At 54.7% G+C, this 25,494-nt stretch overlaps 2 protein-coding genes and 1 long non-coding RNA gene across 8 annotated transcripts; 2 read left to right on the top strand and 1 right to left on the bottom strand.

Annotated features, from left to right (window-relative positions):
• The first annotated feature begins 1,664 nt into the window (after window positions 1-1,664).
• Dazap2 (DAZ associated protein 2) lies at window positions 1,665-6,298 on the top strand. Its single transcript, XM_021658791.2, has 4 exons — window positions 1,665-1,823; window positions 3,041-3,159; window positions 3,806-4,051; window positions 4,963-6,298. Exons 1-4 carry the CDS (start codon window positions 1,811-1,813, stop codon window positions 5,089-5,091), a joined length of 507 nt encoding a protein of 168 aa, XP_021514466.1. The 5' UTR covers window positions 1,665-1,810; the 3' UTR covers window positions 5,092-6,298.
• Window positions 6,299-6,948: 650 nt separating this feature from the next.
• On the bottom strand, window positions 6,949-21,126 carry Smagp (small cell adhesion glycoprotein). Of its 4 annotated transcripts, none has more exons than XM_021658795.2 (4): window positions 21,108-21,126; window positions 20,087-20,151; window positions 8,057-8,137; window positions 6,949-7,545 (listed from the first exon to the last, which is right to left on the bottom strand). In XM_021658795.2, exons 2-4 carry the CDS (start codon window positions 20,118-20,120, stop codon window positions 7,367-7,369), a joined length of 294 nt encoding a protein of 97 aa, XP_021514470.1. In that variant the 5' UTR covers window positions 20,121-20,151; window positions 21,108-21,126; the 3' UTR covers window positions 6,949-7,366. The 4 variants fall into 4 exon arrangements, with proteins under 4 accessions (XP_021514470.1, XP_021514469.1, XP_021514468.1 ...); XM_021658794.2 differs by lacking the exon at window positions 21,108-21,126 and adding an exon at window positions 20,553-20,645; XM_021658793.2 differs by lacking the exon at window positions 21,108-21,126 and adding an exon at window positions 20,439-20,574.
• On the top strand, window positions 20,797-25,441 carry LOC132655741 (uncharacterized). 3 transcript variants are annotated; one of them, XR_009593532.1, is made up of 3 exons: window positions 20,797-23,502; window positions 24,373-25,195; window positions 25,308-25,441. It is a non-coding gene; the product is annotated as an uncharacterized LOC132655741 (long non-coding RNA). The 3 variants fall into 3 exon arrangements; XR_009593533.1 differs by having other exon boundaries at window positions 20,797-24,547; window positions 25,126-25,195; XR_009593531.1 differs by having other exon boundaries at window positions 20,797-24,547; window positions 25,093-25,195.
• The last annotated feature ends 53 nt before the right edge of the window (window positions 25,442-25,494 follow it).

Genomic DNA, 25,494 nt, shown 5'->3' with positions numbered 1-25,494 from the left:
AGGAGGCCTACACAAAATGAAATTATAAAAACTTTTTTAAGTTAAACAAACCGCACATGCTCCTGTCTCCGTCCTAAGGTAAAACTCTTCGGCGGCCGGTGAGGTCCCTTAGGGCACAGTGCGCTGTCTTCTTCGCACAGGCCCTGTTCTGCACCGCCCGCCCTCTGGTTCCTCTTCACCGGTCCTCAGGCCCGGTCCCTGTAAATCCCTGCGCGCGGAGACCAGGCAGAAGAGAGCAGGCGCCTCACCTAGGTGCTTCCCGCGCGCTCCATCACCGTCCTAGGATTTCAGGGGCTTTTCTAGGCTGTGAGTGTCAAGGGGTGGGTGGGCTCTGCCTATCTCTTCAGTGTTATTTCCCACAGTCGGCGGCCCAGTGCGCACTGAGTATTGCACGCTAAGGTAAGTCTGTTTGCCGGGGACTCCTTCGCGTCCCGGGGAGCACGGATGCTCCTATCCAGGTGCTCCTTCGCGTCCCCTGGTGGACAAGGCGGCGAGCTGCAGCTCCCGGGCACCTTCCCGCCTCCAGGCTCCCTTAGCAGGAGGGACCGAGCGGCCAGGGCAGCCCTCCCCGGCAGGCCTCAGCCAGCCAAAGTAACCTTTCCCTCGGAAGCCCGTGGGCCCGGAAGGCCCACCCACAGCAGCGTCTGAGTTATCTGCTGTTGCTGTTGTTTTTCGTTTATTGTTTCTGTGGGTGTTTGGCTTTCAGATTCGTAAGGAAATGTGAACGTCACAGGCTTTATGATACTGACTTTTCTGTTTGTTTTGTTTTTTGGTTTGTTGGGACAGGGTCTCTCTGGGTAGCCCTGGCTGTCCTGGAACTCACAGACATCCTCCTGCCTCTGCCTCCCGAGGGCCGGGATTGCAGGCGTGCTCCGCCTCACCGGGTTTATGATACTGATTTAATCCGAATCAAACTAATAATACACTTAAGGGGGATTTTCAAAACACCGAAGAGTTGCAAACAGCCGTCAGCGGGTGCCATCTGGCGAGGGGAGCCGCGGCGCGCTGACAGGAAAACGCAAAGGAAGTACTGGCCCGGAACCCGGGCGTCAGGACACAGAACCCCGACTGTACCCTGTGTCTTCACATCAGTTTTTCTTCCCCGGTGTTTACTTTCACGTCTGTGTTTGCGTGAACATAGGACACGCAGGCGCACGTCCCCGCCGTCCAGAAGGTGTGTGGGAGCCGACGGGGCCTACGCGGGAGCAGTCGGCGCTCTCCGCCGCGGAGCCGCCTCTGCGGCCCCCACACACACCCTGCAGCGGCCGCTGGAGACGAAGCAACGGGATGGAAGGCCCGCAGCCTCCCGCCTGAGAAGGGCCCATCCCCGTCTACAGTAGCCGGCCGGTCCCCTTGTCTCTGCAGGGAGCCGGTGGCGGGGCACCGTCTGTCTCAGGGCAGGGAGTCAGGCGCTGGACTGTCAGCTGAAGCCTAGGTCCGCTGTGAGGTTCCGGCCGCGCGGAGTCCGGGCAGCCTCGGGGCGAGCGCTCGGCTCTCCTCGGGGCGAGCGCTCGGCTCTCCTCGGGGCGAGCGCTCGGCTCTCCTCGGGGCGAGCGCTCGGCTCTCCTCGGGGCGAGCGCTCGGCTCTCCTCGGAGCGGGGAGGGGCGGGGCGCGCAGGGGGCGGGGCCACGCGCACTCCCTGCTGCGACTGGCGGCCCTGCGGGGGGCGGGGCTTCCGGCGGCAGTGCACTCGGGCGTCAATGACGCAGAGCGGACGGTCGTCACGTGACACGGAAGTGACTCCGAACAGGAAGAGGACGAAAAAAATAACCGTCCGCGACGCCGAGTGGAAGCGGACCCGCAGCCACCATGAACAGCAAAGGCAAGGCCGGGGGGCGGCGGCGACCGTCGGGGAGGCGGGCTGCTTCGGGGCGAGCGGGTCCGGGGGCGACGGGCTCGGGGCGGGCGGGGCGGGTCTCCTGAGCGGGCCGGGGAGCGCAGCGGAATCTGACGTGGCCGCCCGCCTCCTCCCCCCACCGCAGCCGCTCGGCCCTCCCGCGCCCCAGAAGCTCTGTGGTGCAGTTTGGAGCCGCGATCTCCGGTGTGTGTGTGTGAGTGTGTGAGTGTGTGAAGTGGGGGGGCTTGTCGGTGACGGCCACCCGCTGGAGCGAATGGGGCGCTAGAGCAGGGATTTGGGTAGGCCAATGGGGGGCCGGCAGAGGCGGGGCCCCGCGCTTCGGAACAACAGGCCTCGGCGGAGCTTAACCAGTGAGGTGCCGGCTCTGCCGCCGGGTCCGGGCCTGCGGGGCTCCGTTTGCGCCTCCCCTGGCCTTTTCGCGCTTCCTCCTCAGGGCCCGGATTCCTAACCGTCCCTCTGCTTGCGCTAATGCTTGTCCGAACACGATCTCTTTTACACCCCACCCGCCGTCCTTCTCATGGTTAACTTGCATTCACTCACTCTTTTTTGGAAGTCGACCTTGACTAGGAGCCCGTGAGGTAAATACTCAGTGGCGTGGGTTCCACGGAGTCTGGACTGCTTTTAGCCCAGCCCGCAGGGCATAACACAGACAAATCCCCTAAGACCCCAGCGGACCAGAACCTCAGGAGCGGGTCCCCAGGCCTGCCCTCTGTTGGGGAGGGAACATGGCCAAGTTACACTTGACTCCTCCATCAGTATGCTAGTGGGACAGCGCCTTCTGCCCTGCCAGAATGCAGCACCTTCCGTTGGGAGGATGCAGAGGCAAACGTTTTCTTGGCTCCAGCACGTTAGGCCCTGTATGGCAATCTCGCTGCAAGTCCCCTGCTTGCTCCCGCCGAGTTGGCCACCCTGTGCACCCTGCCCCATCTGTTGGTTCTGTTTACAGATTTGCTGTCATTAGTTCGTGTGTGTGTCTATCTGTCTGTGTGTGTGAACGTGAGTGCAGGTGCCCACAAAGGGGAAGCTACACTGAAAGAAGGTTGTGTCAGACATGGGTCCTAGGAACAGAACTTGGGTCCTCAGGAAGAGCAGCTCCTCGCCTGTGACCACTGAGCCATTCCTCCTGTGTGGCACCTCCTAATTTAATAGACAGCACCCCTTCTCCCGCTTTTGTCTTCCAGGGCAGTATCCAACACAGCCTACCTACCCAGTGCAACCTCCTGGGAATCCAGTCTACCCGCAGACCTTACATCTTCCCCAGGCTCCGCCCTACACTGATGCTCCTCCGGCATACTCAGAGGTACTGAGTGTAGACTTATAGTTGAGGGCACGTTTGGACCCCATGTTCAGTCTCCAAATCTGACTTCACCATCAGGACTTAGGATCTAAAGCATAAGTGGATGGTGACCATTGGAATTGAGAGTATTATCTGAGGGTGTTGACAAATGCTGAGGTAGGCGGAGTTTGGGTCCCTTGAGCCCATCCAGTAGTTGCTGTGGAAGCAGATGACCAAGAATGCTGTGTGCCAGTGACTGTAATGAAGTATGTAATCTGCACACATGAAGAACTAAGAGTGGACTCATGAGCCAGGCTGCTAGTCCTAGCACTTGGGAGGCTAAGGCAGGAGGATCCTGAGTTCAAGGCTGTCTTGGGCTATAGAACCAAACCTTGTCTCCAAAACCAGACAAGGGGCTGGTGAACGAAGCTGATTTGGTAGATGCTTTCTTGGCATGTACGGAGTCCTAGATTTGACCCTCAGCACCATGGGAACTGGGTTTGGTGCCACAGGCTTATAATTTCACCAGCCAAGAGAGAAGGCAGGAAGATCAGGAGTTCAAGGTCATCGCCTTAGGTAGTTGAGCTACAGGAGATGGTTTCCATAAGACTCACAGAGATTTCAAAGTGGGTGTCACAAAATAACACTTTGTCTTCTCTTCTTCTTTTAGCTCTATCGTCCAAGCTTTGTTCACCCTGGGGCTGCCACAGTTCCCACCATGTCAGCTGCATTTCCTGGCGCATCTCTGTACCTGCCTGTGGCCCAGTCTGTGGCTGTAGGGCCTTTGGGCTCCACAATCCCCATGGCTTATTACCCAGTTGGTCCCATCTACCCTCCGGGCTCCGCAGTGCTGGTGGAAGGAGGCTACGATGCAGGGGCCAGGTTTGGAGCTGGTGCGAGCGCCGGCAGCATCCCTGTGAGTACGCCTAACTGCAGCTCTGCCCTGTGTGCTCAGATGTTCTGAAAGGAGCCCCTGACCATTCTCCTGCCATCCCTGGACAGTAGTGGTCAGTGTCAGCCCAGCTGTTGGTCTCCTGCAAACAGATGTGGCTGAAACTGCTAGCCAGCCAGCCAGGCGGTGGTGCACACCTTTAATCCCAGCACTCAGGTGGAGGCAGGCAGATCTCTGAGTTCCAGGTCAGCTAGAGCTACACAGAGAAACCCTGTCTTGAAAACCCCCCAAAAAGAAAAGGACAAACCCCTGCTAACTGCTAGCTCCGAGGGGAGGTCTAGGGGTGTTCCTTGTTGAGCCCATAAGCACCTAAGATGTGCCACGTCGGTGAGATGTGCTAGGAGCCCAGGTGATGAGCAGAATGCATTGTCCCCAGCAAGTGGCTTTTAGTGGTCAGCTGCACCTGCTCAGGCCTCCAGCGTGTGGCTTTGTGGCCCGCATGGCTCCAGAGTGAGCTGGGAACGGCTTCATTGACTGCAGTCGCTGAGGGCGTGGCCCGTGGCAGAACAGAGGTGTAGCATGTACAGAGGGCTGTCCCTCTGCCTGGGAAATAAAACCCCATGTGGGATCCTCTGGGCTAGGAGTGACTGTCCCCTGAGCAGGATGGGGCGCGGCACTCTCAGGCAGCCCTCCTGGACTGTCCAGAACTGAAGCTGTTGCAGAATTAGCTCCTTAAAATGCTGGTGTGGTGGCATGGGCTCCCTGTATCAGCCTGGGTCCATAGCAAGAACAGAGCAAGTCAAGGTTACACGGTGAGATGCTGGTCATGCCACCCTGCTCCCTGCAGAGCGAAAGTTACAGTTGGCGCAGTGCCCCCTGCCCCCTGCTTCCTGTGTTCCTTCCCTGTGCCCACAGTACCTGTCCTTTCCTTCTAGCCTCCACCTCCGGGATGCCCTCCCAACGCTGCTCAGCTCGCAGTCATGCAGGGAGCCAACGTCCTCGTAACTCAGCGCAAGGGAAACTTCTTCATGGGCGGCTCAGATGGTGGCTACACCATCTGGTGAGGAGCCGGGGCCACTGCTGTGCCGGGAAAGACATCACATACTTTCAGCACTTCTCACAATGTAACTGCTTTAGTCATTTTAACCTGAAGCTGCAGTTTAGACACATGTTTGGGGGTGTCTTTCTGGTGTCCAAACTTTGAGGCACTTTTCAAATTTAATAAGGAACCATGTAAGGGTAGCAGCCCCTCCCTAAAGCACTCTGAGGTAGGGAGGTATCCATTCTTGAAATGAATGTGCGTGGAGCAGCCCCAGGGCTCTTCCCTAATTCCTCTGCAGTGACCATGCTGGTCTTTGCTTCTAGTAAGAAAACATCAAATTAGGTTTGGAGGGAACTTTGATCTTCCTAAGAATTAAAGTTGCCAAATTATTCTGATTGGTCTTTAATCTCCTTTAAGTCTTTGATTTATATTACTAGTTAAATGAAATGCATTAGCTGTCTGCCTTCTCCTTTCCATCCTCCACTCCTCCCCCCCGTCAGTGGTGCAGGACAGAAAGCCAGTCAGACTCCGCCCTTCTCTCCTTGCACCTGTCCCACTCGCCATTTTTTAATGTCTTTCATAAGGATCCTCTGAAGCCCCGTGTGCCCCGAGAATGGACCCCCATTTCTTCGGGCTCTGTGTATCTCCAGGCAAGGTGAAGGGTACCTGCTGGACTCACCTTGTAAACTGTCTCTGTATCACCAGGAACCCAGCCTTGCTGTGGTGCCTCAACCTGAACTTAAACAGCTCTCAGTGCACACTGTCCCAGAAAAGCTTCTGGCGGGCAGGGAAGAAGATGAGTATCAGAAGCTTGGCTGGCAGTAAAGCCAGGTCGAGGGAGTTTCAGATCAAAACCCAGTTACTATTTCCTGAGTCTCATGCAGCCTCTCGGTCCAGGAGTTTCCTGAGGTGGGTTAGTAGGTCGTGTGAACGCCTCACCGTGGAATGACTTGAGTCCAGTGAGACCTCATTAGGATGACTATTTCAGGGATCCTTAGTGTTCTGATTTGTTTTCTGAGATTGGATTTTATTTTATCTGATAGTTCAGTTCATCTAAAGCTTGTGTTCTGTACATGTGGTGTTTGACTGTACCATTGACTTATGGAAGTTCAGCGTCGTATGTCTCTCTACACTGTGGTGCACTTAACTTGTGGATTTTTTATACTAAAAATGTAGAATAAAGACTATTTTGAAGATTTGAATAAAGTGATGAAGTTGCATTAACCTCACGCAGGCATTCTTTACTTGCATGTGCTGAGGTGGTGTCCTGTGCCAGGCCTTTCTCCCCCCACCCCAGAGGCCAGCCAGGTGGTCCTGCTGCTCTGCCTCTCTAACCTCTCATTCGGTTGCAAAACGAATGCAGGTAGGGTAGGCTCCGCTGCCCTCAGGAGTGCACCAGAGATGACTGGATTCAGAGCGTAGACTTAGAAATGAAAGAGTGATGCTGGCCGTGGTGGCACACACACTGGTAAGCCCAGCACTTAGGAGGCAGAGGAAGGTGGATCTGAGTTTGAGGCCAGCCTGGTCTACAGAGTGAGTCTAGGACAGCCAGGGCTACACAGAGAAACCCTGCCCAGAGCTTACTGCTGGCACAGTTTTTCCTGGCTTCCTCTGTATATACACAGGGATCTGGGAAGTTGTGGCCCTTGCCAGGATTAAAGTCACACACACTTATTTCTAATGTTTGTTTCTGGTGATGCCTGTCTGATACAAACCTCCTGGGTCCTTGTTTCAAACGCCTAAATCATTCTGGGAACTTGTAGAACTTTTCCCATGAGTTCTTCCTGAGAGACAACATGTGCAGGTGAGTTAAATAAGCAAGAGAAAATGCTGCAAAAAAGCTAAAGCAAAACAAGTCTAGTCCTGGTAACTGCAGAGGTGACTTTCATAATGTTTAATCTGGATAAGAACGGTAAGTTCGAGGGTGTTGGGGAATGGCAGGGCTCAGCAAACAGAGGAGGTATAGTCGCCTTCCTGTGGCACCCAGCCTCCAGGAAGCCACGGATAGCTACACTTGAGGCTCTCACTGGGCAACCAGGGAGGGGACGAGGTGGGCCAGCCTGTGGTCTCCCTCACATCTGCCCCTTCCAACACAAGCATGGCCCCACTTTGTTGGCTGGCTGTGAGCACTGTCCTTACCAAGGCCCAGCTCTACTGTTCATGTCCCTGGACCCTGGAGTTGGTGATGCTGGTATTGGGGGCCGTGTCCTGGGAGGCAAGCGGATTTGCCCATGTCACTCAACGCCACTCATGGCTTCAGGGCGGATGTTCCCTAACTGCAGCATTAGTGCTGGGGACTAGATGAAGTACTCCTCCTTCTCCCTGCCCTTGGCTGAGTCACTCTCCATCTGGAGGACGGCGCTGGGCTCCCCTTCTGCAGGCTCGTAGGTGACGTAGCTGCCTTTGTTCTTGTACAGGTAGAAGAAGATCAGGGTCACCACTGAGAGCAGGGTGAGGAACACCACGGTGATGACAACTTGGAAAGAGGGAGACGAGTTTCAGTACCTCATGGGGCCACCGGATTGAGCCATTACATCCTAGCCAGGTCTCCCTCAAACCTAGTTCCCTAGGAACACTATCCAGGGCTCTTGGGACTTGGCTACAGACACACTGACAGAATTCACCTCCCACCCCCCAACCAGTTCCTGATGAGCACGCTAGACACCAGGAGGCAAAGAAATAGCTTATGCCAACAAGAAGGGTGTTTTAAGCACACGGCTTCCTACAAGGGTTCTCTGGCTGTCCCTGCTCCTCGCCCACTCAGCCAACCACATGTCCCCACCTCCCCACCCACAGGCCAGCCTGAGCATCCACAGGCACCGGTGCCTGGCTACGGTCACTCCCAGCCTCTGCATGCCAGAAAGGACCCAGTTACAGAGAGGGTCCCCGGTGTGGCTTTCCCTATGCGGGGAAAAATCTCATCACACTGGGCTCCAGGCTGTCTCTGAAGCCACAGGCCCATGGGACTGGTATACTGGGTTTGCTACCTGCAATGAGCGCTGTGCTGGCCTCTTCAGCTTGTGGGGACAGGGTCTCAGGGGCATGAAAAGCTGGCGTGGTCATCAATTCTAGGACGTCGAGGGAAGGAGAGGAGGAACAGGTGAATCCTTTGTCCGACATCTGTCACTTCACCTTCCCTGTTCCAAAGTTCACCACCTAGTCCTGGAGAGATGCTCGGGAGCACCAACTGCTCTGCCTCAGAGCAGAGGCTCTGCTTCAGGCTCCAGGTTCTATTCCCAGCACCCACATGGTGGGCATCTAACTCCAGCTCCAGAGGGCCTGATGTCCTAGCCTCTGTGGCCACCAGGCACCCATGTACTACAAAATGCAGGCAAAACAATCACATACATGAAATAGAAATTAAAACGTTCAGCAGTGTCTACAGTACTCCAAACAAAATCCTAGAAAACAGACAAACTATTTTCCAAAAGAAAACATTTTGATGAATTTCTCTCTGCCCAATACAATGGTTAAAAACAGGGGCTTGGGCCAGGCCTAGAGATGCATGCCTTTATTTAATCCTGCTCTACATCGGGAGTTCCAGGACAACCAGAGCTACACAGCGAGACCCTGTCTTGAAACTCAACCCAAACCAACCAACCAACAAAAACCCATTAATTAATTAAGGTCTTTTGGTTTGGAATGGTGGTGCATGCCTTTAAGCTCAGCACCCAGGAGACAGGCAGATTTCAGAGTCCCAGGCCAGCCAGGGCTGAGTGAGGCCCCACCTTAACACTAGAGGAGAGGGGGTTAGTTTGTGCTAGGTGGTGACGCATGCCTGAAACCCCAGCATTCAGGGCTGAGAAAGACCGTCAAGGTCCTCCTGTGCTTTGCGGAGTCCCAGGCCAGCCTGGGCTGCAGGGGACATCCTATAGCAAGTACAGACCAAATGAAAGCATCCAGCTGGTGAGCCTGGACCAACTGACTTCAGATGCAGTCTCTGTCCTGTACCAGCTGTACGCCCTCGAATAAAAACACCGCCAGGTCTCTGCCAGCGGGAGTCGCCTCCGTGCTGACGGGAGAGCAGCACCGAGTTTCCCGGGCTGTGACAGTGACGCAGGACAGAGCGCTCCAAGGCTTGCATCAAATGCTGAGTGTGCTTCGTATGTAGTTACAGCGCGCTGTCTCATAATGCATCCTGTACCTTTCAGGGTTCTCCACGCTCGTCAATCTTTTGTGTGGGGTGTGCGTGTCTGTGTGCACACTCCGGACTGGTGGTCCATGCGTACGGTGCTGCCCTTTTAGAAGTCAGTTCTGGGGGCACGAGCGAAACTACTAGCACTGTGGCCCACCCGCTGTGCCAGGCGCTGTGCCAGGCACACAGCAGAGTGCAAACGGCCCCTGCTTCACAGCGCTCACACCCCATCACACCTCTGGACACACCCCAGGTTCAGAAGAGCGGCAGAGGGGACTGATGGGGTACTTCTGCCAGGGCTGACGTCCACGGAAGCCATACTTGACTGGTTCCAGAACTTGCACTGGAAGGGGCTATTCTCGGCAGAGCAGCAGAGAACTCGGTGTGGGCGCAGGAGTCTTGTTGAGTGTGTGATATGGCTGCACACAGGTGAAGTGACATGCGTTGTTTGAATGTTAAAGGGCCTTTTTTCACACAGGCCAACAAGAGCCTTGTGAACTGCCCTTTGGTCCCATAACAGAAAAGCAGAGATGAGCTGCCTCGGAAGCTTGCAGGTCTCAAGGCCAGGCCCAGCCCTTCTTCATGTTTTAGAGGGAGAGGCAGGGTAGGGAGGACAGGGTGGGGGGGATTGGGTGGGATAGGCTGAAACATGGTTTGGAATTCACTCTGTGGACCAGGCTGACCTTGAACTCATAGAGCTGCCCCTGCCCTTGCCTCCTGAGTGCTGGGATTACAGGTCAAGTTATTATAATAAGTTGAGAATTTGACGCTCTCCTGCCGAGGGGATCGAGGAGCTTGAACTCAGGTCATTAGGCAGCAAATGCCCAGTCACCTGATGGCCCATTCACACCTGCTCTTCTCGTGAATTATTAAACCAACCTTGCAGGGCTAGTGTGTGAATTAAGTGAGCGAGCACCCAAAGAGCTGGGATGTGTGCGCGCGGGTGCATGTGTTTGTGCGTGCATGTGTGTGTGTGTGTGTGTGTACACATATGTTGAAAGTGCAATGTTGCTCTTGCAGAGACCTGGATTTAGTTCCTAGCACTCATGATGGACGGCTCACAACCTCCTGTAACTCCAGCTCTAGGGACCCAACACTATTTTAGTCCCTACAGACACTCAGAGTGCACACATGGGTGTGCACATGCACAGAAGCATATGTACATATGTGTGTATGTAAGTGTGTATGTTAAGCATTACTTAAATGATAAGGGCCAGCAAGATGGCCAGCAGGAAAAAGACTCGCTGTGCAAACCTGGTGAGGTCAAGCCCTGACCCCTGTTAAGTCTACCCCTGCCTCCGCTGGAGCACTGTGGCTGCACGCGTGCTGTGCATGCTGGGAACAAGCCACCAACTAAGGGCATGCACACCCAGCCTTAGGCTCTTAAAAGTTTTTGTTTTTCGGAGACAGGGTTTCTCTGTGTAGCCCTGGCTGCCCTAGAACTCACTCTGCACACCAGGCTGGCCTCAAACTCAGATCTGCCTGCCTCTGCCTACAAAGTAAGTTCCAGGACAGCCAGGGCTGTTACACAAACAGGAAACAAAAACCCCAAACAAAGAAACACACACACAAGTGAAGCAGCAGTGCTCACCTTTGAGAGGCAGAGGCCGCAGGATCCCTGAGAGTTCAAGGCCAGGCCAATCTACCTAGCCAAGGCTAAGTAGAGAGACCCAGTCTCAACCAAGCAAACACGACAAGCCCAGAGAAGTGAAAGCCGTAAACCGAGGAGGCGCCCAGCCCTGGGGACGGCCGCAGGGAAGACCAGGCCTCAAGGTCAGAGGCCAGTCAACATTTTTACAGAGGTTGTTACCAGATTTATTTGCAGTCTGATTATAAAGAAGTGTTAATGGTCTGTCCTGCTCCTGGTGCCTGCTCTACCCATTCCTGTTTTTCCTGTAAGTCCTCTTATTTTCAGTGTGACTTCAAAACATGAGTCATTTACAAAAAATGCACACCAGGCTCTGTAGCAGAAGTGCCCAGGTTAGAGGCTGCCTTGACGCTCAGGAAACCCAAGCAGCGAAGGGCAGGGCTACTGGCAAATTACAAAGACAATCTCCAAAGCGTTATGTTTGGAAAAGGAAGGAGTGCTGGGCTTGAGGCGTGCGCAGACTTGGAGGTCTCAGGCTAGAGAGGGTAGGTCCCTCGAGGCGGGCCGTCTGTCTCCAAATACAGAATGGGTATTTTTTTTTTTTTTTTTTCAGTAGGGAGCAGCAGGAGTCAGGAGGATGTGCGGAAGTGAGAGAAGAGAAGCTGAGCTGGGCGTGGTGCCACCCAGGACACTAATTCCAGCAATGGGAGGAGGACTTTGAGTGGTTTGAGGCCAGTGTGGCTACATAATGAGACCTTGTCTCCAGACCAGGAAGAGGAGAAAGGAGGTGGCCCAGGACGCACAAACACAAAAGGACGGATGGCAGCCAGAGGCGCTTACAGGACTAGCCACTGAGTCCTCCCTGACAGGGCTCTAAGAGGCTGGCTCGAGGCAGAAGGCTGCCGGGTGGACAGGACAGGGAGGGTCAAGTTAGGAGGCCTGCAACCCTAGAGACAGCAAACACTGAGTCAGGACAAAAACCGTACAAGGAAGCTACTACAGACTTCTTAGATCGGATTCCAGGCTGTGGACAGAAATTAAAAGGTGAAGCCGGGGGTGGTAAGGCCCGATTAGAATCCAGGCTGGGGCAGGCGGATTGCCATGAGCTCAAGGCCAGCTGAGGCTCTGCCTCAATGCCTAGGAATAGTAACACAATAGCCAGGAGCAGTGTTGCTTGCCTTTAACCCTGGAACTGAGGAGGCAGCAGAGCCACACGGCCAGACCCTTCCTCAATAAATAAACAAATAAAAAGTTAAAAGTTAATTCAGTAAGTACTGAGTGTGTTCTCCGTGCTAGGTGCTGGTCACAGACCAGTGAACAGTGAACAGTGAACAAGACAGGCAGGTTACCTAAACTCCACTGCGGGGCCAGTGAGTCGCCTCCGCGGAAGCTTGCTCTGCACGGCATGCACGGTAGGAGAACCGACTCCACAAAGCTGTCCTCTGACCTCCACAGGTGCGCCACACACACACACACACACACACACACACAAACCACACACAATTAAACATTTCAAAAGTGAAAACAACACAAATCTACTGCCATCCCAGTAAGTGCTCAGAAGCCTGAGGCAGGGGCCCTCGAAACAAGCCTGGGCTACAGAGTAAACCTGTTCTGAAAAACAAAGACAAGTCAGATCACAACGAAACCCCCAGACCCCCACAGCTGTCCTAAAAAGAACTCCGGCATGCAGGCGTGTTTCTGAGTGTCTACCCAGGAAACGAGGGGCCGCGGTCAGCGGATGCTTGCAGTGCAGCTGCTTCCTCGTTGGGAGGAGGCAACCTCAGTGCCCATCAGCAGGCAAATGTGTCAACAGAATGCAGACCTGGAGTTTCGGGAGCTGCTGGAGGGAGGGCTTGGGAGCAGAGGAGCAGGGTCTAGTTCCCAGCACGGCACGGTGGCTCACAACCACCTGTACCTCCAGCTCTGGCTTCTGAAGGCACACATACGCGTAAAACAAAAACAAAAGCGGGGAGGAAGGAAATACGACCCAGGAGCCAGGCACACAGGACAAATACTGGGCAGGCGTGGCAAGGCACATATTTTAATCCCAGCCTCAGGAGGCAGAGGAAGCTCAGAGATTGAGGCCAGCCTGGTCTACAGAGTCCAGGGCAGCCAGGACTGTACACTGAGTCCCTATGTGTTTTAAAGACAAAATAGCCTATGACTGCATTTATTTGGACTATTGATGACACAAAGTAATCAAACTCAAGCTGTAGAGAGACAGAACATTTAACAGGTAGAGATTCCCTTTGGGATGCTGAAAAGTGGTAATGGCAAATGTCCTTAAGTGACACAGATGGTACAGCTGGAAAGGGGCTGAGGACAGACAGCTTGCCCAGTGTATGCACGACTGCGTGCGCAGTTTCCAGAAACACACACACACACACACACACACACACACACACACACACAGAGTAAATTTCTTTTTCAAGAAACAGGGTTTCTCGGCATAGCCTTGGCTGTCCTGGAACTCACTCTGTTGACCAGGCTGGCCTCGAACTCACAGAGATCCACCTGCCTCTGCCTCCTGAGTGCTGGGACTACAGGTGTGCCCGGCTGCACACGGCTGAGTTGCGTTTTTAAGCGAGATCATCAGGGAAGGGTTCCTGAGGGTTGGCCTGAATAAAGGCCTGAAGGTGCGGAGGGAGGCAGCCACGCAAAGGCTGGGACAGCAGGTCCAGGCAAGGCTGTCCTAGAACGAGGGAAAGCACCCGGGCTGGCGTGAGCCTGGCACCTTAGAGGTGCCATGAGTGGGGAAAGAAAAGGAGACGAAGCCTGGCAATGATAGCACACGGGTCTGTGAGCTGTCGTGGGACAGGTCACAAGCGTTACAGGCTCAGTCCCGAGGCGTGCTTCTTAAACAGCGTTAGCATTAGCAGTTAGAGCCCTTGTTAAGAAGCAGACTCAGCTGTTTCAGCACTAACCGCTCTTCCAGAGGACCCAGGTTCGATTCCCAGCATCTGCATGGACCATCCTGAAACTCCAGTGCTTCGGGGATCTGACGCCCTTTCCTAGACTCTGCGGGCCCTGCATGCCTGTGGTACACAGCCATGATACGCAGGCGAAATGTTCATACACATAATATAAAAGTGAAAAATCTTCACTTTTTAAAATGTAGACCTCGATTCAGTACATGGGGGCAGGGACCCTGAAATTCCAAATACCAGGTTGAAACCCTGAGACCAGCATATCCTGAAGAAGCTCAGTCTGGTTTCCTGGAGGACAAGTATGTGGACAGAAACCAAGTTCCCAGGCTTACTGACAGCCAGCAGCAACTCAGCCTGGGGGTGAGCTCCAGGCTTTCCTGTCCTCCACAGCTCCACGCGTGAGTACGTGTGTGTGTCAGACATCCTAACCTTGCATTTGTTTGGGACTGAACCCAGGCTCACGAGCGAGCGAACACACACACACACACACACACGCAGGTGAGTGTGCTGCAGGCTGGGGGAAGGCGCTCAGCCAAGTTCCTCAACTCTATGCCGGTTTGTGCAGATGCAAATTTGGGGTGCCTGCTATGTGGCAGCGCATAATTCAAACAGACTGATGCCAGGGGTTCCCTCTGTGGCCCGGACAACAGGCTGGAAGGGAAATGGGTGCAGAAGCTGAGGTGGCCTGAACACCCAAACCGAGGTGAGCCTTCTCCCAGTCACCGCAAAGCCTTGGCTGCTTCCGCTGCCCAGAGAGAAGCGACGTCTGGATGTGGGGTGGCGTCACACACCCGTGACCTGAGTAACTGGAGGATGCTCCCTGGGATGGGGAAACTCGGGAGGAGCTGAGCGGGGCCGGGGCGTGACTGCCTATCAGATATCCAAGATATCTGGACCAGAAGTTGCGAAATAAAACAAAGCAGGCTGAGGATGCCGTTCGCAGAAAGGGCCCCGGATCTGAGCCCCGGCAGTGTAAGAGACACAAATACAAAATGTCAACATCATTAGCACAGTCGAGACAGGAGGCTGGGGAAGATCACCCTAACCCCGAGTGACCCAAGCCCAGGCCGGGAGGTCAGTACACACAGCAGCCGGATCGATCAAACACCTGAACTTCTGTGTTATTTACCACAAGACCCACAAATGACCTTCACAGTACAAATTAGAGCTGATGGCAAAGCTGTGGTTCAGGGTCGGTTCAAGAAAGCTGGAGGGAAGAGAGAGAGGCGGAATACAAATACGTGAGTGTGTGTGCGTACGTGCTTGTATGCGTGAGCTCATGTACATGTGTGCCAAAGGTCTATGTCAGGTGTGTAATTACTTTTTGTTTTGTTCTGCTTTTGTTTTTCAAGACAAAGGCTTCTCTGTGTAGATCAGGCTGTCCTGGAACTCAGAGATCCACCTGCCTCTGCCTCTGCCTCTGCCTCTCAAGTGCTATCAACGCCCGACTTTTTTTTTTTTTTTTTTTTTTTTTGAGGCAGGTGTCTCACTGACCTGATCTTATGATTTAGGCTAGACTGACTGGCTAGCCAGCTCCGGGGATCCTGTCTCCACCTTCCAGCCCTGGGACAACAGGCCTGCTTTGCTTGCTGCTTCTGGCTTTTTCTGCGAATGATGAAGATCTGAACTCACAAAAGCCATCCTCCCTTCCACTCCATAACTTTTTTTTTTTTTTTTTTTTTTTTTTTGAGGCAGCAATTTTACTCTGTAGGCCTGGCTGACCTCAATCTCCCAGAGATCTGCCGCCATGCCCAGCTCCACGTACACTCCACTCTTAGAAACTTCTTCTGTGAAGCCGAGGAGAGAATCGGGGCTACCGGGGAGCCCCGGAGGGAGCTGATCCTTTTTTGTGTTAGAACGGAGAAATGCCAGCAGGTTTGTGTAGAGACTCAGGAATGGCCCAGACAGAGCAAACAATTGATAGGGCATTCAGGAAGGGATGGGATCTCATGCAGCAGTGGGAGCAGGGGAGGGGTCGGAGGGGGGAGTTAGCTGCAGATAGCTGGTCCACTGTCTCAGAAAGCAGAGAACGTGTGCGCAGGCGCAGCGGACCCCATCTGCAGACAGTAGCAACATGGTGGAGACGCATGTGGAGGACTTGAATTCAGAACACGGCTGCTCCAGTCACGTCCAAAGACCTTCGAGGTCTGTGTGACCTCTAGAATACAAATACACCTTCATTCCAGGAGAAAGAGGCAAGCAGATTTGAGTTCAAGGCCAGCCTGGTATAGAGCAAGTTTTAGGTAAAGAAAAGCTGAGGTCCAGGTGTGGTGGTGCATGCCTTTAATCCCGAACAATGAAGGTAAAGTTAGTTTGTAGGAGGAAGCACCCAGTTTGAAAGTGACATCTAATTAAGTGGCAGAAAAGGCGACAAATCAGAGAAGATTTGACAGAATAGGATACACCCAGCTCTCATGAGAAGAGGAAAGGGAAGCTACTTAAGGGGAAATGCAGAGAGACAAGAGGCAGTTTTACAGGGACAGTAACATAGAGACAGGCTGCAGAGAGAGAGCTCAGGTAAAGGAGGAATGAACCAGAGAATGAGGAGATTAAAGCAGACTGCTGGAGTTAGTTTAAAGCCAAGTCTCTGATCGAAAAGCCAGATTGAATGTCAGCTGAGAGAGGCGTTTGAGCTGGAACAGCTGAGTTGAACCAGCCAGCCAGAGCTCAGAAAGGACAAGAAACAGTGAGTTTATTCAGCAGTAAGTTTCAGAGGCTGAAAACTTCTAGGCCTAGGTTAGAAAGAAAGAAAAAATCCCCTCAGTGCAGCGAAGCAGAGCAGGCACAGGGTCTGTGCCAAGCTGGTTAGATTGTACTAGCTTCCAGGACTAGGCCTAGGTCAGCAGACTGAGGCTGTAAGCCTCAGAGACAACAGGTTGAATAAAAGTTCATTTTACAGGTTGATGCCTCCAGCAGTTCTTTTCTGAGAACTCTGATTTGCTCAAGATCTCCCCTGAGAGTGAGGAAGGGGCTTAAAGAGATTCAGGGGTCCACATGAGGTTATCCATGGTGGTGTGGCCTTAGGTACCCTGCTGACCTCAGCTGCTTTTGAATGTGCATTGCAAACTGTGGGCTCCTGAGTGCTGGTATTACGCGCATGCTCCATCACAACTGGCTGCTCATGACTTCCAAGATGAAAACAGATAACAAGAACAAAGCAGTCTAGATCCAGGAAGCCTGGCACCAGAAGGGGGTACCTGGGCTGTGGGTGCATCCCTGCTTGTGTGGGTTTGCGTGAGGAAGGGCCCAAACTCATCCCCTGCCACCCTCCCCTTCTCAGCTTCCAAAGACCAGCTGTGCTTCAGGCTTGCCAGGGGCCAGGGGAGAGGGCCTCAAGCTTGAAGGCTCCACCCAGATCCTAACCACTGCGGTTAGGATCAGCTCCCACACCTTTCTTTTTGCTGACCCAGATACCAGCTGATTTCTTTGTGCTTCTTGTCTCCAGGGTACGGCCAGGGCTCTTATCAGATCCACTGCCACCTGAAGCTGCCAACCTGCTTACTTGCTGTAGACCTGTAGACAGTGGCCACTCCCACAATCCTCCTTTCCCTGGGAAGGCCCTCTGGAACTCTGTCATGTGCTCTGACAGCCGCTGCGTGAAGGAGACCGGGGAAGCAGCAGACCATGACGGAAGGAACGCAACTTGGGAGTAATGAGGGCTTGGCATAGGCCCTGCACCTACCTGCTTAGCTGCACTAAGGGAATTTTTTTCTTTCTTTCTTTTAAACTGGAAAGTTTCCTTAATCACTGAAAACTCCTAACTTCCTCAAACTCAGGTTTTGCTTTGCTAAAATAAGAATAAAACTGGCTCAGTGTGGTGAGAAATAAGTTAGCAAAAAGTGCAGAGCGGCTGGCACATGTGGGCAGCAGCTGCGAGGAGCCGCTGAGACCAGTGGGTGACGAGGGGAGGGCTTTATCTGAGGGGTGGCCAGGGCCCCCACGGAGGCTTCTACTCTGGCTTAACTGACACGCAGGGCCAGCACCTAGGTCCACAGTAACCTCAGGGGCCTATGCAAACGTCTTGTAATAGTAATTTTATTTTTAATGACTTAAATTTCTTTTAAAATTAAGATAATGAGCTTTTAAATCAAACAATGTTAAGGTTGCCATATCAGCCGATTAATTCTCTATTGCAATATCTTTATAAGTACTCATTGTTATAGACACCTTTTTTATTTTTAATCCTTCATCGGTTTTTTGTTTGTTTGTTGAGACAGGGTTTCTCTGTGTAGCCCTGGCTGCCCTGGACTTGCTTTGTAGACCAGGCTGGTGACAAGTCATAGAGATTGGCCTGCCTCTGCCTCCTGAGACCTGGTTTTAATGGCGCCCCATTGCCCTGCTTATAAGCATTATTACATTAATGCTTTATATACTATCTTATCCCAGTGAGGTTGAAAACACACATCTTTAAATTGTTTCTTTCTTCTTTCTTTAAGCAGAGGGAAGAGCCCAAGACAAAGTGTAAGAGCCTAATGGTCACTGTGATCCAGCACTCCTGAGGGTCCTTAGGTAATCCTGAGGGAACACTGAGCAGGGTGGAGAAGCACAGGCTGGGCCCCGAGGCTGGGCCATGCACCCTCCTGCAGAGAACCCCACCAGTCACTAGTCTCCTCTTGTGTGAGGATGTGTGTCTGCGCAGCCCAGCGGGCCCCACACTGTAGCTGTCCTAAAAGTCCACCCTCCACACATCACAGCTGAACCAGAAATGCACAACTCAGCAACTTAACAACGCAATCAAAAGATGGGCAAGAAAAAAAAAAAAAAAAAACTACCATAAAAAAATAAAAGAATTAAAAAAAAAAAAAAAAGATGGGCAAGGAGCGTGGACAGGGCGCAGCAGGCGACGGCACCCACTGCCAGCCGGCCAGCCTCAGTTGGCTCCCGGAACCCACACGGTGGAAGGAGAGGACTGACTCCAGAAAGCCGTCGTCTGACCCCCACACGTGTGTTACAGCGTGTGCGAGTGTGAGTTGTGGGGGGTAGGGGACATCCATGTGCACACAGATGCCCAGGTGACCAACAAACACGTGAAAATGTGCTTTGGCGTCACTAGCCATTAGGGAACAAAGTCACAACGAGATACAATCTCACAGCCACTACGACCAGAGAGGATATGGAGAAGCCAGAGCCTTTGTGGGTTGTTGGTGGAGATTTACTATCACAGCCACCATGAAAGAGTGCATAGCGGTTCTTTAATATATGTAATATATGATATGTATAACTTGATGTATGTATACATAATTGACACATAAGAACAGTTCCACTTCTGGACGTCTATCCAACAGGATTGCAAGCGAACAGCGAACAGGTATCAACTAAACAAATTCACACATATGATGGACTACGACTTAGACTCAAGACAAGGGACAGGGACATGCTAACACAGGCTACAGCATGGATGACCCTTGAAGCATTGTACTAAGTGAAACAATCGGACAGGAAAGGGCAGAGGCTGAGCCTCGCCAGCCTCGCCTCGCCTCAAGAAGAGAATTTGCTGCAGCGCTCACCTCCCACCAGTCCTGATGTCTGTCCCTGTCCTCACCAGAGAACTAGAAATCTCCCAAAAGCACCTCACTAGCCCCTGGAGGAACTGCCTGGGATTTCCCTCCCCTGGGTTCTCAGCGACCCCCCCCCATCTCCTCCTCAACAAAAATTATCACCCAAAGTGATCGTTAGTGCTCATGAAAAAAAATGAGACTATCAGAAGACAAAGGAATATAGATCAAGGGGTGGTTCCGCCCACACCCTGGCTAGCACACCAGAGAAACCAGTCAATATGTAAATATCTGTCAGGGTGCCAGGCCCACCCTGAACCAAAGGAAAGGGCAGCTCAATTCACCATGCAAGATTCCCGCCCAGCACACCTCTGGGAGGACAGAGGTGAATTAAAAGGTAGGGTGTCCTTCTGGGGCTACCGGCCACCACCACCTGGCTCCGCACACCTCTTCGTGAAGGGTCTTACGTAGCCCAGGCTGCACTTGAACTTCTGGCCCTCCTGCCTCTACCTCAGGGAGAAGGAACCGCAGGTTCAGCCCATCAAGATGGGTTTCAAGGGGCAACATTCACTCCACACTGGGGACGGAGCCCACATCCCAAACCCTGCCTTTCCCACCTTTCTGTGCTCGGCTGAATGTAAAAATGGCTCCTTTGGGCCTCAAAGAACTAGAGAAGCCCAGGTTACTTCAGGTCCAGGCTTGAGGGTAAAAGGACACTTAACGGGCTACAGCCCAGCTGGACCCCGCTTCCTCCCGGGGCCTTTCCCCGTGTAGGGGAGCAGGGTCTTCCAGGGCACACCGAATTCCAAGGCTGGCTCAGGGGTGGGGGGTGTGGAACAGCTCTCCTAGTCCGTGGGTCCCGCACCTACCTGCAGGAGAGGGCGTAGCCGGCAGGTTGGCCATGCTGCTGGGGCCCGAGTCTCTAGGGTCGGGTCTGCGGGAAGGACAGAGAGGGACGCGGCCGCTGAGGTCCCGGGAGAGCCTTTGGCGCCAGGTTTCCCAGAGTCCCTCCCCCTGGAAGTGTCCCCGCTCTTCCGCTTGCTTCTCCGGAGGCTCTAGGCAGCGCCCAGGAGCGGCTCCCTCCGCGAGAGCGGGACGGGCGTGCCGGGGCCGCGGCCCGCGGGCCCCCCTCTCCCCGGGGCTGGGGGAGCGAGGCAACGGGGGGCAGCGGGCGCCCCGGCTGCGGGCAGGCGCGAGGGGTCCCGCGGGCACCTGCGTTACCTGGCTCCCGGGGCCCGCGCGCCCCGGCCGTCGAGGGTCCCCGCGGCCGCGCTCGGCTCCCCGGCTGCGGGCGGCTCCCGGGCGGCTCTCCCCGGCTCCCGGCCGCGCGCTCACCTTTCCGGTCCGACGGGCGGCGGGGCCGGGCCGGGCGCCGCGCGTCCTTTTGAACTCGCCGGGGTGGGAGCGGCCGCGAGCCGCGCCGGCCGCGCCCGGGACCCCGCGCCGAGACCCGGGGCCGCGGGGCGGGGCAGGAAGGAGCGCGGGGCCGCCCTCGGCGGGGTCCCCCGGGAGGAAGGGCCGCCGTCGGGGGAGGCACGGGGCGGGGAGCCGCGCGGCCGCGCTCGCCGAGCGATGGGGACGCGGGGACCCCGGGTGGCCCCGCGGTGCGAGCTCACGACTTCCTCCCGGTTCCCGGCCTGCGGCAAAGCCGTGCGCACCGCGGCGCTGTGGCCGTGGGGGCTCACGGGCCACGTAGCGGTGCTCAGGGGTATCTCAGCTCCCCACCCCCGTCTGTCTGTCTGTCTGTCTTCCGAGACAGGGTTTCTCTGCCTCGTAACTCAGAGATCCGCCCGCCTCGGCCTCCCGAGTGCTGGGGTCCCAGGCGCGCGCCGCTGCGCCCCGCCCCCACACCGGGCTTTCACACGCGTCTTTTTAAAAAATAATAATAACCCTTAACAGTTTGCCTGCGGGTCCGGGTCGGGGGTGGCTGGGGAGAGGCGCAGGCTTCAGGCACCCACCCGCCGGCTCACAACCGCCCGTGCAGTCCCAGGGCCCCACGCCCTCTGCTGGCCCCGCAGGCACGCACAGGCAGGCGCGAAGGGATTCGCCGGGGCTGCCTGGGAGCCTGACAAGGGAGTCCAGTCAGTGGAAGCCACGCAAAGGTGGAAGGGCGCGACCAACTCCAGAGTTGTCTGCTAATCTGCTTGTTACGACACGCATGTGCACGCATGCACACACACACTAAATACTTTCATTTCTTTTATCTTTTTGTGTTTTTGAGGCAGGGATTCTCCGTGTGGCTCATCACAGGTATTTTTCAGAGGCCTGCTGAATTATGATTTCCATAGGCATTTAGATACAGTCAGAAGCCTAAGGCTGCGTGGGCCTGGATGACGTCAGCGGGAGGCCTCATGTGGCCCTCCAGTGTTCTCCAGGGTGAAATGTAAGCCCCAGAAACTGGAGCGGCCATCCTTTTGTCACAGACCTCTAGGGACCTCGGGGCGGACAGACCAGCCGTATTTAACTTCGCCTCAGTGGCTTTCTTGTGCTGCGGCTGGGTGGTGGTCTTCTGTGGCCTTGCCCTTTGCCTGGACCATGTCAGGAGAACTCCGGGCTGAGACTGCACACCCTGGCAAAGACCGTGGGCCCTTTCCCCTGCCTCCTCGGGGACTTCAGCACGGTGGCATGCCCATGTCTGCAACCCCAGCTGGGCCTCTGTGGCAGCATCAATGGCTTCTCGCTCCCACCAGACTGCAACTCCTCAACTGGCCATGGCCACTCCCCCACTGGGGGGAGGGGGAGAAGAGAAACAAAGAAACCAACAAAACCTAAACAAAACCGAAAACCCTGTCAGCAGAAGGCTCGAACTGAGTTTCTCCAGATGTTTTTTAATATTTGTTTAGTGTATGTGTGTGTGAGAGAGAGGGAGAGAGTGAGAGCATGCACATTTAAGAAGGGCAGAGACAGCTCGAGGGGGGTCAGTTCTCTTTCCATCCTGTGGGCTCTGGGATCAAAGCCTGGGTATCAAGCGCATCACCTACTGAGCTGTCTCACTGCCCAGGATAGTTCACTGGCTTTGTTCTGTATTTTTTTTTAAGCAGGGTCCCGTGTATCCCACCGTGGCCTCGAACTTTCTGTGTAGCGTGTGGCAAAGGATGGCCTCGAGTGACCCTCCCACCTCCACCTCCCAGGGCTGCCTTGGTCTTGCAGGTTTATGTTGTACTGGACACCAGAGCCAGGCCTTCCTGAAGGCCAGACAAGCAGGCTTCGGACCTAGCTGCAGCCCAAAGGGTTGTGCCTGGCAGTGAATGTGGAGGAGCTCTTCCCAGCCTCCTCTTCTCCTTGAGCCCTAGTTACACCGGGATGCAGTGACTGTGAGTGCCACAGGAGGGAGAGCTAGCAAAGGCGGGCAGTGCGGTTATCTGAAAATCTCTCGGGAAGCACACCCCCACCCCAGGGTACTGTACAGAGCACAGAGCGCCTGTAAAGGACATTCTTTTTAGACAAAACTAGCAGGGCTTGATTTCAGAAGGGTGATTCCTGAGGCTGGGGTCCAGGAAACTGTGCCCCATGTGGTTCTGACTCCCTGGACTCCCCAACACAGGTGTTCATGCTTCCTCATCCTGGTGGCCACTGTGCACCACAAGTTCATCACAGGGCGAGGAAGGACTGCCCACCCCCACCCGCCCTGGAGGCGGGGAGAGACGTCCAGTCCGCTCTGTGTGTCAGAGGCCTGGGAGCGATCGTCTTCCTGATTGATGAAACGATAACTCCGGTACCAGCCCCTCCCATTGCTGGACTGGGCACTATACACGGAAGTGAGATGGAAAAACTCACTCCCAGATACAAACACAGAAGAACCCGGCTTCTGCATGGACACACCTCCCGGAAAAGCCTGGATGTACCTCAGTTCTTTGTGTCCTGACGTAGGGGACTGTGGGTGTGGGTTCCCAGAGTGAGTGTGCATAGCTCAGGCCATGACTGGTGTACATCTTCCAGACCCCAGTCTCAAATAGGGCTCACCTCGGCCAACACAGAACTTGCTCGGTCCCTAAAGCCCTCCCTCCCTCACCGTGTTCCTCTAGTGCCTGGTGCTGTCACTCAGCACACAGCAGGTTCTCAGTACCTGCTTAGCAATGCCTGGCTGTCAACAGAGCCAAGAACAAAGGCGGAGGGGTCATGCAGAGAAGCTGAGGCTCGGCACCATGAAGAGAGCCTACTGGTGAAGGTGCAGCCCGCTTGCAGCTAGGGACCCCAGCAGTTTCGGCGATGCCGGCACCATGGGACGACCACCAAGGAGGGCAGCAGCGGTGCCGGGGAGCCAGCCGGGGCCGGAAGACCAGCGGTGAGTGCTGCAGAGGGAGGAGCTGGAGCAGGGCCTTTGGTGGCGCCCAGAACATAGTGTGTGCTTCCCCACCGGTGGGCACGGGCTTGTCTACACTGCTGGGGTTTGGTTTTGCCTGATTCAGACTGTGGCTGTGCCCTGGCTCTTCCCTCTAGAAGGCGGCATTTGATTGCATTTTGATTTTTAACAGGAGCTCATAACCTTGAACTTTTTAAAAGAGATTTTGGATTTTTAAAGAGATTGACACAGCCTAGAGTCGTCAGAGGGGAAGGAGCCTCAGCTGAGGAAATGCCCCCAAGAGATCCAGCTGTAAGGCATTTTTCAGTTAGTGATCAGTGGGGTTCAGCCCATGGTGGGTGGTCCATCCCTGGGCTGGTGGTCCTGGGTTCTACAAGAAAGCAGGCTGAGCAAGCCACGAGGAGCAAGGCAGTAAGCAGCACCATCCATGGCCTCTGCCTCAGCTCCTGCTCCAAGTTCCTGCCCTGATTAAATTCCTGTCCCGACTTCCTTCAGTAATGAACAGCAGTGTGGAATTGTGAGCTGAATAAACCCTTTCCTCCCCAGCTTGCTTTTTAGTCATGGTGTTGGTCACAGCAATTGAAAACCTGACTAGGACAAGCTGGTAACTTCACAGTGGGGTACGGCTGTGACAGGCCGACCATGTGTTTGGGGAGGACTGTGGGACTTCGGGCTAGGAGAGCAAGTGAGTGTTGAGAGCTCAACAACACTCTCAACACTGGAAGTGGGGGCGTGGAAGGTAGGAATGTGGGGGCAGTGGAGAAGATGGCCATCTGGCGTGGGAAGCTTCAGAGGGAAGGTTAAAGACTGTCAGGGCCGTTTGCTATCTTGATTCGAGATTCTGTGGTTCAGCTGGGGCTGAAGAGTCAGCGTGATGAACGAGACAGCAGAACTGCTAAGGTGAAACCTTCGAGTTCCTGGATAGTGGATGCTGGTCAGCTGGAGCTAAGACAGCAGTGATTGGGACGAGACCAGCTGGGCTGGAGAGATGGCTCAGAGGTTAAGAGCACTGGCTGCTCTTCCAAAGGTCGGTGAGTTCAGTTCCCAGCAACCACATGGTGGCTCACAAGCATCTATAGTGAGATCTGGGAAGAGACCGGCCTCACTGAGGGAGATCTGGGAAGCGTTTACTGAGAGCACAGACAAGCGAGTTCCAGGGGCGGCCACGGCTGCACCTCATGCTGGCAGGAGGGCTTGGCAATGTGTGAGGCCACCCAGGTGGTACTGGTTTTGAATGAAGGGATCATGGAGAGCAGCTGAGGCTTGGCACTGTGAGGGACCAGGGGAGGCCGTTGGTGAAGGTACAGCCTCGGTGACAGTTGAAGGCCCAGGGCAGAAGAGGCCGAGAGAGAAGCCAGATGGAGTAAGTCAGCTGGGAGAGGCGCGTGAGCCAGAAGAGCTGAGTTGAACCAGCCAGCCCAGAGCTCAGCAAGAACAAGAAAGGGTGAGCTTGTTAAGCAGTGAGTCGGAGGCTGGGAGCTTCCAGGACTAGGCCTAGGTCGGCAGACAGAGGCGGTGAGCCTCCAAGACAACTGAGACACGAGAATAAAAGCTGCTTTTACACAAAAGTAGGTTGGGCATGGCAGCACACACTTGTCATCTTAGCACATGGAGGTGGAGGCAGAAGGATCAAGGATCAGAGCCGGCCTGGAGACCCTGTGTCAAAAGACCAAAGGTGTGTGTGTGTGCGTGTCACAGGGCGGGAGGGGGAGACAGGTGACCGGACTTCAGCCATCGTGTGTTCACATTTGGACTTCTGACCCCCACCACGCTCCTGTGCCTCCCAGCTGCTGCCTCTGGCTCCAGCTCTGGCTCACACAGCACTACACGGTAGCGGTGACAGGACACGCAGCTCTGAAGGACACAGCATTTGCTCAGGCAGGAATGCACCAGGATGGAGAGCACGCTCTACGGATGCCGGTGACCTGGGGTCAGACGCGTGACGGAAGCCTTCTGCACCCGGGCAGAAACCAC

Source organism: Meriones unguiculatus, chromosome 8 (assembly GCF_030254825.1).
Source record: "Meriones unguiculatus strain TT.TT164.6M chromosome 8, Bangor_MerUng_6.1, whole genome shotgun sequence".
Classification (NCBI taxonomy): domain Eukaryota; kingdom Metazoa; phylum Chordata; class Mammalia; order Rodentia; family Muridae; genus Meriones; species Meriones unguiculatus.
Note: the sequence above shows the minus strand (reverse complement) of the source record. Positions and strands in the feature narration are given on the sequence as shown.